This window comes from Rana temporaria, chromosome 3 (assembly GCF_905171775.1).
Source record: "Rana temporaria chromosome 3, aRanTem1.1, whole genome shotgun sequence".
Taxonomy (NCBI): domain Eukaryota; kingdom Metazoa; phylum Chordata; class Amphibia; order Anura; family Ranidae; genus Rana; species Rana temporaria.
Genome location: NC_053491.1, coordinates 360,816,090 through 360,831,536, shown reverse-complemented (window position 1 = coordinate 360,831,536; position 15,447 = coordinate 360,816,090). Strand labels below are relative to the sequence as shown.

Here is a 15,447-nt window from a genome sequence, read left to right as displayed (position 1 = left end):
ACCTCAAAGACCAGCAGAGTCTAAAACTGGGAATTTTTTGTGAACTGACCCCAAACCCAACATTGGTTGGCGGAAGTGTCCAGCATATAAATCTCTATTTATTGCAGCAATACACTCTAGGTCTATACATTTTAATATTGTAGTTAAAATAGAACTCTGGCAAGCAGGGAGGGGTCAGAATACCTGTCCAGAATAGGAAATTGGGAAAAGGTAACCAATGAAGTCCCAGAAAGCACTACCATCCAAGCCTAAGGTTTCCCCAGCTTCCACAATTAAAACATGTTTTGGCTAGAGACGCACTTTACATCTAAAATGTAATTTGATTTTATTTTGCCTTCCCGGTTCCTCCTTTCTCATCAGCATAACAATGACATTTTTAAATAAAACCTTTCCATTTTCATTACATAATTTTAGACACAGTGATCTCATCAGTGGGTCTCTTTGCTTGTCTATGCAATACCAGCAGATCAAGGCTGGTGGAAAGTGGCTGGCAGGGTGCTTTACATAACGTCCTGTAAACATCGCAGCACCCCGACTCAATACTCCTGTCAAGAACCCTCAGCCCCGAACACAAGCAGTGGGTTGGCTCTTGGGAATATCAAAAAACCTTGATGGGTGGATGTCAGTCTGGAGGAAACAATTTCAGTACAGGAGAGGAGCCTACACAACTGTGCAAGTCTGAAGGCAAGGCTTGCGTTTAACTTTAGGGACAGCAATTCATGGCTAAACTAGCAGCTGATAAAGCTGACCATAAGTTCTAAATTCCGAACATTTGTTCAGCCTAAGCTCTTATAATTATTATTATTTAAGGTACTTATATAGCACCATCAATTTACACAGTGCTTTACATATACATTGTACATTCACATTAGTCCCTACCCTCAAGGAGCTTACAATCTAAGGTCCCTAACTCACATTCATATACTAGGGCCAATTTAGACAGAAGCCAATTAACCTACCAGCATGTCTTTGGAGTGTGGGAGGAAACCCGAGTACCTGGAGGAAACCCACGCAGGCACGGGGAGAACATGCAAACTCCAGGCAGGTACTGCTAGGTGAGAGTGCTACCCACTACACCACTGTGCCACCCATAATGCCAATCTGACTGGTCTTTTTTCAGTCAATCATTGAAAAAAAAAATCCACCATCCGACACTATTAAAGAAAATCTATTACAATCGTGATACATTCTATACATGCTACATGTCTTGGAGGGAGGAGCCAAGCCTGTGACGTCACGCCTCCACTGGGAGTACCAAACTTTTGTTTATTTTTTGATTCACAATCATTTTCTATTGTATTTTTTATTGGGTCTGTAAATATCACTATTCAGGTGGGGCAAGGTTGTTCGCACTGACATATGTTTGCACACTAATTACTGTATTTATTGGAGTATAACACTCACTTTTTTTACCCTGAAAATGGAGGGTAAACTGTGCCTGCGTGTTATACGCAGGGGGCTGTGGAAAGTTTTTCCCCTGAAACCTCCATCTTTAAGTTAGGGTGCGTGTTATACGCCGATAAATACGGTATATGGTTGGGCTGCACTAAATCATCTTTAGATTTATGTTATAAAGTGTTGTGATATCACTATATAGTGTTTAGCTAGCAATCTATTCACAAATTATTTACATATACTTCTTGGTTTGGAGTCAATAGTGGTATCACTGATAATTAGATATTATTAATCATGATTAGGGATGTTACTGATTACATTTTCTGTGTTCGATTAATCAAGTTTTTTTGAATCGATTAATTTTGATTAATTATAACGCACATACATTTTTCGGATCCCACCATATATAGTCCCCACTGTAATATCCACAGACATCTCCCCCACTGTAATATCCACAGATATCTCCCCCACTGTAATATCCAAAGACATCTCTCCCACTGTAATATCCACAGACATCTCCCCCACTGTAATATCCACAGACATCTCCCCCACTGTAATATCCATAGACATTTCCCCCACTGTAATATCCATAGACATTTCCCCCACTGTAATATCCATAGACATTTCCCCCACTGTAATATCCACAGACATCTCCCTCACTGTAATATCCATAGACATTTCCCCCACCGTAATATCCACAGACATTTCCCCCACTGTAATATCCACAGACATTTCCCCCACTGTAATATCCACAGACATTTCCCCCACTGTAATATCCACAGACATCTCCCCACTGTAATATCCACAGACATCTCCCCACTGTAATATCCACAGACATCTCCCCCACTGTAATATCCACAGACTTCTCCCCCACTGTAATATCCACAGACATCTCCCCCGCTGTAATATCCATAGACATTTCCACCGCTGTAATATCCACAGACATCTCCCCCACTGTAATATCCACAGACATCTCCCCACTGTAATATCCACAGACTTCTCCCCCACTGTAATATCCACAGACATCTCCCCCGCTGTAATATCCACAGACATCTCCACCAATGTAATATCCACAGACATCTCCCCCAATGTAATATTCAAAGACATCTCCCCCAATGTAATATCCAAAGACATCTCCCCCACTGTAATATCCACAGACATCTCCCCACTGTAATATCCAGACATCTCCCCCACTGTAATATCCACAGACATCTCCCCACTGTAATATCCAGACATCTCCCCCAATGTAATATCCACAGACATCTCCCCACTGTAATATCCACAGACATCTCCCCACTGTAATATCCAGACATCTCCCCCACTGTAATATCCACATCTCCCCCACTGTAATATCCACAGACATCTCACCACTGTAATCCACAGATCTCTCACCACTGTAATCCACAGACATCTCACCACTGTTATCCACAGACATCTCACCACTGTAATATGGTCCACATCTCCCCCACTGTATAGAAGATTAGTGCTTGCTTAGTCTTACCAGAGAAGCCGGCCGAACACGAGCAGTTGAGGCCAGGTGATGACGTTAGCGCGCCGCTCTAGGCTCACCTAGGCCGCCGCTGGGTGGACCAAGATGGCCGCCGCTCCGGGAGCTAGGCCTTTCCTATGGCAGAGACAGCAGCGGAGCTCCGCGGATCACGTGGTGTGCTGATCTGCATATGGTGACCCGTTGGGATCACGGATCATTTACAATCCGTTGCACCACTAGTACCGATCAAAAGAACTTTGATCGATCAAAAAAATTAACGATTAATCAAGGAATTAATCTTTAATTTCCACAGCCCTAATCATGATACAAGCACACTACAACATCACAATCAAATGTAGCAAGGAACTTTCATGTGACCCTAATTTCATTAAAAAATCACTGCAAACATCTCCGCACACAAAGTAACAATCACACAATTGGAAATCTGAATAAAATTCAGAGTCTTTCACTCACCTCGTAACTCGAACACATGCCTATACAGAAGTCATTTCATCCACACCAACAGACAAGACTGTCACAGAATCACGTGCATGCTACCTGGAGCTGCTGTGAGCTGTCCGTGAGATTGTCCTCCCTCCTTCGTGCCTCCTCCAAAAGCTGTGCGTTCTTCTTCTTTTCCACTTGCTCCTTGTGCTTCAATGTTGCCACCTTTTTATTCTGATCTTTCATTTGCCTGGAAGAAATAAAAAATACAGAAAGCTGAATATATAGAACAATGCTTATGAAACTAGATGTAAACCCTGCACTGTGTATAATAAACAATTGACATAAAATCCTGTTTTTTCATCATCCTCTATTACATCCCAGTGCATGATAATCTCCTGCAGCCAGACTTGTTTTGCCTGCACCAGGTTGTGTTTTTGGATCCATAGACTTTAATGAAAACTCCTGCATGGCAACAGACACATCCCAAAAACGCAAGAATGCATGTGAAAAAATTAAAACACACTAGGAAAATGCATTAACCACAACCTGCAGAAATGTGAACCTAGCCTTACCTATCCAAAGATCTAGCACCATTCTCACCTGGACCAATTCTTCATCAGCCTTTGGGTGCCTGGCACCAGCATCCTAACTGTGGGCAGCTGGCTGTGACGGCTTGCGTCTTAACAGCTGGCTGCCCAGTGTGCATGCGTGAGCTGCGCTGCACTTTGTGAATGATCCCACAAAACTGCAGGCAGTGAGGGGGGAGAAGAAATTCCACTCGGATTGTCTATTAAATCCGAGCAGAAGTTGGAGCAGGTACCTGACAAAACTAGGTATATGCCCCCCCCCAAAAAAAATATATAATACAAATGTGACAGGGTGATTCCTTTTGGGTGAAGCTCTGTTTTAAAGACAGTAGGCCTGCCAATAATTTTACTGTCAAAGGCTGATTTAAAGCTGCAGTCGATGGATTTGAGTTCATGATTTGTCCAGCGGTGGTGGTAAAAGGGCTCTTTCACATTGATGTGCTATTAAGCAGCTTTTGATGTATTACCATTAACTTACAACAGAAGGTGCTTTTTTGGTGCACTTTTGAAAAACTACAAAGATGCAGCATGCAGTACTTTTCAAAGTGCAGCGCACCTGCAATAGAAAGAGTTAAAAAAGATTTAATGGGGAATATTTTTCACGGGCTTTTGTTGCCCTGAAAAAACACGGCAAAAGTGCACCAGTGTGAAAGGGGCCAAAATGATCCTACTTTGGTGTTTTGGCAGGACAGGTTCACTTCGGTCACACATAAAAATATACCATGTCTGCATTGCATACTTAAATTGGTCCAGCCTGGAACAATGCAAGTATGCATATTTCATACCCGACGAGCCGCTGAGGAAGCTGAAAATGTACTGAAGTAGTTGCCACTACTACAATGATAATTATGATCTTCTGGGTCCTGCTGGAGTTCTTTGAGAGTGGCTGCACCAATGCACAACAACCACACAGGAGGTCGCTTCCACCATTTGATTCAGTGAATACTTTAATCTGCTCTGGTCACTTGATCCCACAGCTTCGGCTACCATGCGGGTGAGCAGCTACTGCAGAGGAAAGGAGGGAAAGCCGACTATGGCTGGCCCATGGGAACCTATGGGTGATGTCATGGCTCCCAAAATTCCCAGCCATTGTCAAGCGCTCCATGAGCCAGAGCTGCAGGGTCACATGACTGAACTGGGGCAAAATTTAAATAGGAAAGTACACTTGTTTTGTATACAGGTTAGGCAGGATAGGTAAAAAAAAAATGAGGCGGGGAATTTGAAAGAATAGTTAGACTTTAAAGCTTTTCCTCCACATTAAAGTGGTTGTAAAGGCAGGAGTTTTTTGTTTACCTTAACACATTCTCTGCTTTAAAGTAAAAATTAAAGAGTTCAGCACCCCCCCTCCCAAATACTTACCTGAGCCCGATCTTGATAAGGTGCTACACCCGAGAACAGTGTCTCACTCTTCACTGGATATGGAGGCAGCAGTGGGCACTATTGGCTTCTGTTGCGGTCAATCAGTCTGTGAGGCGAGAGCAGGAGATGGGGCCAAATCGCACAGTGTGCCAATGAACACACAGAGCCTGGCTCGGGATCGAGCACACATGTGCCCCCCGAGCAGGCAGCTTGCTATGGGTGCACCCAGAAGGAGGAGGAGACAGGAGTGCCAATGGGAGACCTCAGAAAAAGATTGGGGCTGCTTTGTGCAAAATCACTGCACAGAGCAAGTGTTTGACAGCTTTTTTTTTTTTTTTTAAATAACGACTTCAAGGTCCCTTTAAGCAAATTTGCATGCAAATAAACTTTGTGATATTCACTGAAGAAAAAAACAAAAGAAAAACAAGGATGACCAAATGGAAAATAAGCTGCCAAATATAATTGTAAAAATGTTGATGTAATTGCAGATGTGGGTGGATTTAAAGGAGGGAGTGTTAACGGGTTTGCAGCACAAAGCCAGCTGATGGAAAGGTCTCATTGTGTGGTTTGGATAAAGGACACAGGCCGTGACTTTGGTCCAATCTAAGTAAAATTTAGCTGACACGGACACTACTAACCAAGCCTCTGGACGAAGATCAGGTCCCGTGTCCTCTAACCACTCAACACGTGCTGGGGAGGATATGCAGGCCTCTAATTTAGACAACGTAAGAAGAGGCCATAAATACTCATTTCCTAACGAGGCAGGAATAGCGCAACTGAGAATTATGTCTGTATCAGGAAAAAAGAAAAAGTGAGAGAGCGACCAAAGAAGAGAGGAAATAATAAAAAAAAAACTCTAAAGTCTCCCCACCCAGAAGAAAGCCACTTGCGTGCTCATTTCTCTTTGAGTCTATGGGTGGCCAAAGTTGGGGCAGATGGTTCAAGAATAAGGACTGCAAAATAATAAAGCAAATATCATACAGATTTACATAATCCATTCCCATTTACTTGATTAGATATACTCACACCACAAACAATACAAGTTCTTATGATTCTACCACTTGTGGATTCTGTTTGCTTTTCATACCTGCATTCTAGACAGTTGATGACCTTTCTCTTCACTTCAGGACGCGCCAAGCCACCTAGCCGGATCTTAGCCCCTGTTATGCTATAAGCTGATCTCGACTGTCCCGACAGATTGTTTATTTAATCCGATTTATCTTACCCTTTGCATGTTTAAAATTATACTTGTACACAATTGGTACTTCTTAAATGATCTTATTTCATTATTATTCTATTTTATATATTATATTTATTTATTTTTGACGAAAAGTTCTGGTCTTATACTTATTTTATATTTCCTTTTACACAATTTTAGAGAAGATAAAAGTTATATATATATATATATATATATATATATATATATATATATATATATATATATATATATATATATATATATATATATATACACACACACACACACACACACACACACAAACTACTTAATTTAAAATTTGTATAACCAATATGTATTATATTGTGCAATCTTCAATAAAATATTTAAACCAGGACTGCAAAACATCATCCTGTTCTTGAACAATCTGAGTGGCACTGGGACCTGAATGATGTTCATACAGATTTAAGTGACAGAAAGAATAAAAAAACAAAAGTGTAGTGAAACTTTGAGCCTTTCTCCATAAAAAAAAGAGCAGGTGGGATATGATGAGAATCTATACCAGTTACAACCAGTCATTAGATTAAATTGTTACCAGAACCCTGCAAAACCAAACTGACACAAGTGATGCTTCATAAAGATAGGGGTCTAAAAAAAGATAGAGACAAAGAAAGAAAGAGATGAGAAATGCAAGGGGAGAGAGTGACGGTGGAGAAGGGAAGGAAAGGAGGAAAGGGAAAGGAAGGGGAGGGAAAGGAGAAGGGAGGGAGGAAATGTAGGGGTGGGGAGGGAAGAAAGAGGGGAGGGAGGGTCAAAGAACATAAAAGAAGAGTGAGAAAGCAAAGGAAAAATATAAAAGGAAAGAGGCAAGAGATGATAAAGTAAAGAAGAGGAGAGGAGAGATAGAGATAGCAGATTAGAGATAGACACATAGAATGGAAGAAAAACCAATAAGAGAAGCACGCCCCTTAGACATCATTCAAACCGGTCCCCAGTATTGTTTTACCTAAGGGCCAGTTCACACCAGACGCAGTTCTGTGTGCTTTTTTTCTGCACAAAATGCATGCACAGTGTTTTCCATGTATTTCAATGGCTCTAGTTCACACCATGCAGTCAGTTTGTGCACCGGAAACTGACTGCATGGTGTGAACTAGAGCCAACTAGAGCCATTGGAATACATGGAAAACGCTGTGCATGCATTTTTAGTGCAGACAAAATGCACACAAAACTGTACGGAACTCATCTTGTTTTTCGTTTACATTTTTCCCTTTGAACATCTGCGTTTCCATGTGTTCATAGTATCTAATCTGCCTCTGAATGCAAATATATATATATATATATATATATATATATATATATTTTTAACACAACTAAACTGAATGCACCTCAACTCAAGTAAAAGCACAGCGTGCATTATACCATTCAAAATCATTACATGTAAACACTTTTAGAAATGTCCTGTAGACATTAGACTTTTTTTTTTATATAATATAACATAAGAAAATTACTGATTAACAGAATATGAACTAATAACTAAGCAGGCAAAGGGCAATGAATGGGTTAGGGGATATGTACCCTCATAGCAGAGAGCTCAAACACTGCAGCGGATTGCCTGTCACCTGGTCCTCTGCGACACAAAAGCTTTGCTGATGAGTCTTGGAATCATCCAGGGAAGCCGTGCCCATTCACACAGACAATGGGCCGTCAGAGCATTCACAGCCTGGACAATTCCATCAACACACTAACTCTGTGCCTTTTTTTGTGCAGGTAAGCCTGAACTCAGCACTAGCCGCTGGAAAGCCGCGCTGACAAGGCAGACACTGGCCTCCAGTGCATTGATCCTAGAGAGTGCAGCTTGGTATACAGACCATTCAAGAGCACCTGTTACAGCCCACTGCCAAGTTCTAACTAAACAACATACGATCGGGAGGTAACAGTTTGCTCCAGCAAAAACGTATTTTCCATTTTGGATAAAGCAGGGAAAGGTTTATGGCTCATTTACACTAGCAATTGCACTGAATGTACAGATGTTCTTTTGCACTGTGAGGAAATATTGCTGATGAGTAGGGATGAGCCGAACACCCCCTTGTTCGGTTCGCACCAGAACCTTCGAACGGACAGATTGTTCGCGCAAACATTTAGAACCCCATTGACGTCTATGGGACTCGAACGTTCAAATTCAAAAGTGCTCATTTTAAAGCCTAAGATGCAAGTTATTGTTGTAAAAAGTCTTTGAGAAAGCGGGTTTTGCCCCAGGGAACATGTATCAATGAAAAAAAAAGTTTTAAAAACGGTTGTTTTTTATTTTAACCACTTCCTTACTGGGCACTTAAACCCCTTCCTGACCAGAGGACTTTTTGCGATTCGGCACTGCGTCGCTTTAACTGACAATTGCGCGGTCGTGCGACGTGGCTCCCAAACAAAATTAACGTCCTTTTTTCCCCACAAATAGAGCTTTCTTTTGGTGGTATTTGATCACCTCTGCGGTTTTTATTTTTTGCGCTATAAACAAAAATAGAGCGACAATTTTGAAAAAAAATAAAATATTTTTACTTTGTTGCTATAATAAATAGCTCAATTTTTTTTTTTACGTTTATTTTTTTATCCTCAGTCTAGGCCGATACGTATTCTACATATTTTTAGTAAAAAAAAAAAAAATCGCAATAAGCGACTGGTTTGCGCAAAAGTTATAGCGCCTACAAAATAAGGGACAGAATTATTATTATTTTTTTTTTTTTTTTTTTTACTAGAAATGGCGGCGATCTGCGATTTTTATTGGGACTGCGACGTTATGGCGGACACATCGGACACTTTTGACACATTTTTGGCGCCATTCACATTTATACTGCAATCAGTGCTATAAATATGCACTAATTACTGAATAAATTTTTTTTTTTACTAGAAATGGCGGCGATCTGCGATTTTTATTGGGACTGCGACGTTATGGCGGACACATCGGACACTTTTGACACATTTTTGGCGCCATTCACATTTATACTGCAATCAGTGCTATAAATATGCACTAATTACTGTATAAATGCTTTTTTTTTACTAGAAATGGCGGCGATCTGCGATTTTTATTGGGACTGCGCCGTTATGGCGGACACATCGGACACTTTTGACACATTTTTGGCGCCATTCACATTTATACTGCAATCAGTGCTATAAATATGCACTAATTACTGTATAAATGCTTTTTTTTTACTAGAAATGGCGGCGATCTGCGATTTTTATTGGGACTGCGCCGTTATGGCGGACACATCGGACACTTTTGACACATTTTTGGCGCCATTCACATTTATACTGCAATCAGTGCTATAAATATGCACTAATTACTGTATAAATGTGACTGGCAGGGAAGGGTTAACACTAGGGGGTGAGGAAGGGGTTAAATGTGTACCCTAATTAGTGTTCTAACTGTGGGGGAGGGGGGGTGACTGGGGGGGTGACCGATCTATGTCTCTATGTACAAGAGACACAGATCCGTCTCCTCTCTCCCCTGACAGCACCGCTGTCTGCGAGAGCCGGGAATGAGAGATGATCTCATATGTAAACATATGAGATCATCTCTCATTGGCCGCACAGATCGCCTAGGAAACGGCCGCTCCGATTGGCCGTTCACGGCGATCTGTGACTGGCTGTGTCCAAGGGACACGGCCAGTACAGAAGTTCCCCGCCGCGCGCTCGGGAGCGCGCGCGGGGAACGTGTAAAGGAGAGGCCGTAAAAACACGGCCTGTTAGAGATTGGGAGCCGCGCTGAGGCCGTACAAAGTCGTACGGCCGTCAGCAAGTGGTTAATGATGCTTAAATTAAAAAAAAAAAAAAATGAAAAATTCCTTTAAATATTGTACCTGCTGGTGTCTATAGTATGCCTGTGAAAATGTCTTTGAGAACCCGGGTCTTGCCCCAGGGAACATGTATCAATGGAAAAAAGTTTTAAAAACTGTAGTTTTTTTCAGGACTCCTGAACCTTTTTTCCATTGATACATGTTCCCTCGGGCAAGACCCGGGTTCTCAAAGACATTTTCACAGGCATACTATAGACACCCAGAAGGTACAATATTTAAAGGATTTTTTCATTTTTTAATTTAAGCATCATTAAAATCACTGCTCCTGAATCTTTAGGTGCAAACTACAGGGCACACGGCCAGTACACAACAAGTAGCTTTAGGTGCAAACTACAGAGCACATGGCCAGTACACACCAAGTAGCTTTAGGTGCAAACTACAGAGGACACAGGCAATGAACCACGTAAGAATACTGCAGCTAAGTAAATTAGGAAGAACTGATCTAGCTAAACTATACAGTGTACAAATATATGTACAACACCTGGGATGTATATATATCCTCTACACACTGTAACATTAACTGACTAGCCTGCCTGCCTGCCTGCCTGCTCTATCTACCTGCAAAAAATTACACTCTCTCTGTCCTCTCTTAACCACCGCAACACACTACACAAGGCCGACCTGCAGGCGGCCTTTTATAGTGTGGAGCGTGTACTAAACCCCCTGAGCCATAATTGGCCAAAGCCACCCTGGCTTTGGCCAATTATGGCTCTCCGTTTTTTGCAAGCTGTGATTGGCCAAGCATGCGAGTCATAGTGCATGCTAGGCCAATCATCAGCCAGCGATGCCGCAGTGAATTACGGTCTGTGAAACGTAACTCGAATTTGGAGCGAACGACCCGTTTTGTTCGTATTTCGACGAACGATTGAACATACGATGTTCGAGTCGAACATGAGTTTGACTCGAATACGAAGCTCATCCCTACTCATGAGTCGATACCAGTGCATCACACGGTTTACTTTTTATGTTAGATCTTTATTAAAAAGTCACACATGGTATTCTGATCTATTGGTTGCAGCATGGTACAATGTGACTGCGTTGCACCAGGCTGCACTAAAGAAAAAAAAAAGTATTACATTCAGTACTTTGTTCAGCGCACACCAACAGAACATCTCATAGGGAACAAGAGCAGGCCTATGCACTACATCAATGTTGGTAGATCTAACAGAGATTGTACAGCCAGGTTGTTACATGTGTAGTGAATTTAAACTCATCTCTGGTTACAGGGAAAGGACTTAAGGCTCCATACACACTGGGCTTAAAAAAACGTCTCTTTGGAGTTAAAGTCCATATAGAGCAATTTTTGTACAAAGTTTAGAGTTTAGGAGAGTTTTACGTTTATTTCTGCCAGTGAGCTCCAATCAGAAATGCGAATGAGAAGGTTTTTTTTCCTGCCTCTAAACGTTGTTCTCAAAATATGCCTGTAAACGTCCCTTAATGTACATGGACACATAGGATAACATTGAGTTGCTTCTACAGGCAGAACACAAAACTCCTGTAGAAGCAACGTTATTTATGCCAGTGAGCCTGAGAGGGGTCATTGGAGTAATTACAACTACTGTTTTAAAAACAACATTCTGCTTGTTTTAATAAATGAGAGATCTAGCATCACACTGAGATATTATGAAACGCTGAACTCCAATCCGTCTCCAGACAGGTCCCCTTTGAACCCAGGAGCAATGAGTTGACAGAGAAATTAGCTGGTTGTGGTCATTATTGTGCCTCCCAGTGCGAGTTTTATCAGTTATTGAGGTTTGGGCATCAACCAAAGAATACAAGTCCGAGCCAGGGAGAAACCACAAAGATAACAGACCGATTCAAGTATGGCCAGGCCTGGCGGATGTTGTATTAATATCCTAACCAGTGCTTCTCAGGGAAAGATGGGAGAATATGGGAGTTTTAACTCTCACACGATTAAACTATGGAGCACTTAGTGAATTTTACCATTTTGTGGCCCTGTAGCAATTTTCAAGAGACAACTCAGCAAATATTGAGGACCACCAGGAAAAGCAAATACAACAATGAGAGGCGTGGTCAAAATTTGGCTTGAGATGTCCAGAAGCCATGATCATTCCAGAATAATCCATAATGGAATCCATTTTGTTTAAATAATAGAATACCGATCGCTCAACTACATTTTTTTCAGTGTATACAGAAGGGCAAAGCAATAGAACCATAGCAAGTTTATTTCGATAAAAGTTTCAAGCAAACTCTGTGTACAAAGGCAATCAGTTTTGGGGGCTCGTGGCTTCCCCCTTTTTCAGGGTTTAATATATAAGAAGAATATAAATAAAAGTCTGTGGGGTAGATAGATACACGACGGCGTATCTCCTGATACGCCGTCGTATCTCTGAGATCCGACGGTCGGATCTATGCGGCGGATTCATAGAATCAGGTTCCGCATAGATCTCCCTTAGATCCGACAGGTGTAAGTGACTTACATCGTCGGATCTTAGGCTGCAATCTTCCGCCGACCGCTAGGTGGCGCTTCCATTTGTATACGCGACGAATATGCAAATGAGGAGATCCGCCGATTCAGAAACGAACACCCGCCCGTCGTTTTTTTTTTACGTAGTTTGCGTTCGGCTTTTTCCGGCGGATAGTTTCCCCTGCTATATGCGGCATAGTAAACCCTGTTTACTATGCTTCAGTTTGTGAATGAATAGGAGTCACCATACAGAGACTCATTCATATGCAGTGCACCTCAGGCTGCAGAGAAAGTTACTGGGGACTCTGTTTTCATTCCTTTTCTGTGCCTCAAATAAGATACATCAGGGGTCTGTTTAGACCTCCCGACATCTCACTAAAACTCATTCCCTCAGCTAATATGATGAATCCCCAAACTGAGCTTACATACAAAATAATCTTCTGTGACCATGCCTAAAGTTTAGCCACTTAATTAGAAACAACGGGACCCAAGTCGACCTGTGGGCAAGCACAAATGTTTTTGGTTATCCACAGATGTCATCTACTCATAGCCATTGTTTGTAATAGTCACTGTCACCTGACTCCAGCACTGAGGCTCTCCGAGGCGTCTGATTTCTCTGACCCTTGACGACCTGAAGCAATTAACGGTTTTGACACAGTAGCGGCTTTAACTGTGTTACAAGGGGATAATAGAAGTATGTACACAAACTGACCACACCAAGACACACAGGGACGCCAGTCCGGAAGCAGGTAATGCCCTCTAATTCCAGGTGTCATGGGATTACCGGGGGGGGGGGGTCACTTACTAAAAGCAACTGACTGTTTGGAATGTTTTGTCACTGCAACACTTGGAGGGGGCACTGAGGGTGATCAATGAATTTTGCTTACCAGATAACCATCTCTGCAAAGCTCCAAGAAGGATTCGGAGCATGACAACAGTAAGGTCACTGTATTCAGGAATGTTACAGTAATCCCAAAATGCAGTGTAAACAAGATTACTTTCAGCACACAGGCTTTAAAAAAAAAACCTCAAACCTACACCGGGAGGATTATTTGGTACAAGATTCCAAAAAAACAAAAATGAGCTTGTCAAAAAAGTTTTCACCTTCAGTGCAAAATATAGCACCCTTAGGCCCCCGATTTATCAAAACTGGCATCTACACAGGTTACACAGACACAATTTGACTTCTGTTCAGGTGCATGGCCCCAAATGCAGACTGTGAGTTTGAGGACACGCACCTATTCTTATGGATGTCCATGCAGCTGGGGCATGCCAAGAGACATGAATGGAACCGTCTACACGCAAATGCATGCAACACCTGTGCATTCCGTGTGAGCAAACAAGATCCTTCACATGGATGTTTTCTTAGGTACGCCCATGGGAACAGTACAAGGAGTAAGTATGGTAACCCCTGGGACAGAAAGTTTGTTAATTGCAGAATACCAGGTAAAAATAAAGGAGAAAAAGACCAAGATAAGAAAATGAATCCAGCCACCACATCTAAAAGGTTAGTACACTGCAGTATATTACATTTTTGTTTTGGGGGTTAAATACACTTTAAAGGAAAAACTGCCCCCCCCAAAGTAATTTGCTACATGCGCTACTGCCCAACAGCTGTCATCTGCCTCCTGACACACCATGATCACTGCAAACAGTGTTAAGCCCCCGAGATTCACATCTATACACAGCCGCCTTACGTAATACAAAAAAACAAGAACTGAAAAACTGAGATGTTATAAATTCATGAGCAATTACAGATGACTAATGCCCCTTTTACACGGATGGCTGTTCTGCTGCAGTTAAAAGCATGTTTTGTTATTTTGAAATTCAGAAAATTCTGGCACAGTGTTCACTTGCAGTTGTAGATTGCGATTAGCTGCGTTTACGTGCGGCTGCATTTAGCTGCGTTGGAACATTCTTGCCATTTCTGTTCCACTGAGACTGCATGCTAACAGAGTTTGCATTCGATTTTCAGGACAGTGCAACAATCCCTTGCTCATCCCTTTCTATCTAAAATCCATGAAAGGGCATTTAACCTCATATTTCCTAATGTAACTATCCAGGGTTTGCAATATAAGATAAATGTAATAGAATTTGTCTGCTGCCTTTAGTTTACAACAATGTGTTGAAAAGGCACTAAAACTTTCAAAATAGGATTTTTGACTCGCCAGTAAAATCCATTACATAATGTACACATGTCAGGTGATTGGACACTGGCAAAGAGAAAGTTGAAGAGACATCCCACTACATAACCGTTCCCACTGCCGGTGCATTGCCACGAAATGAGATTTGCCATCGGATGAGATGGTCCGCCTCCATCACATCCTATTGGCTCACTCCTGTCACGTGACATATTTAAACGTCAAGTATCGACGCGAACATTAGTCTCAGCTAGGCTATCATAGGGAGAGGATCTCCTCTCCCTGTGATAGCTGAAGCTGCACGGAGCTGGTGCACGGAGCTATTTGCGTAGTGCTGCGCCTGCGCACTACTACTTTACCTGCACCCGATGCTCTACTTTCTGTTCCCCGTTCCCTGAGCCTTAACGGGGGACGGGGAGTAGAGCTGCGGGCGCGGGGTGTAGTTAGCACTGGCGGGAGGCACGCTGACAGCGCTATCGGGCATTGGGATCCCGATAGCGCTGTGGATCTATCGCGCTCGCGGGGAAGCATGACAGCGCTATCGGGCAGAGAGATCCCGATATCGCTGTAGATCCC

At 42.2% G+C, this 15,447-nt stretch overlaps 1 protein-coding gene across 12 annotated transcripts in view; it reads right to left on the bottom strand.

Annotated features, from left to right (window-relative positions):
• Nucleotides 1-15,447, bottom strand: part of ERC1 (ELKS/RAB6-interacting/CAST family member 1) — a 351,485-nt gene that overhangs the window by 137,508 nt on the left and 198,530 nt on the right. For all 12 annotated transcript variants that reach the window (XM_040345288.1, XM_040345294.1, XM_040345289.1 and 9 more), the window contains one exon: nt 3,443-3,578. In XM_040345288.1, coding sequence (XP_040201222.1) covers nt 3,443-3,578 — 136 coding nt within the window. The remainder of the gene's footprint in view (nt 1-3,442; nt 3,579-15,447) is intronic.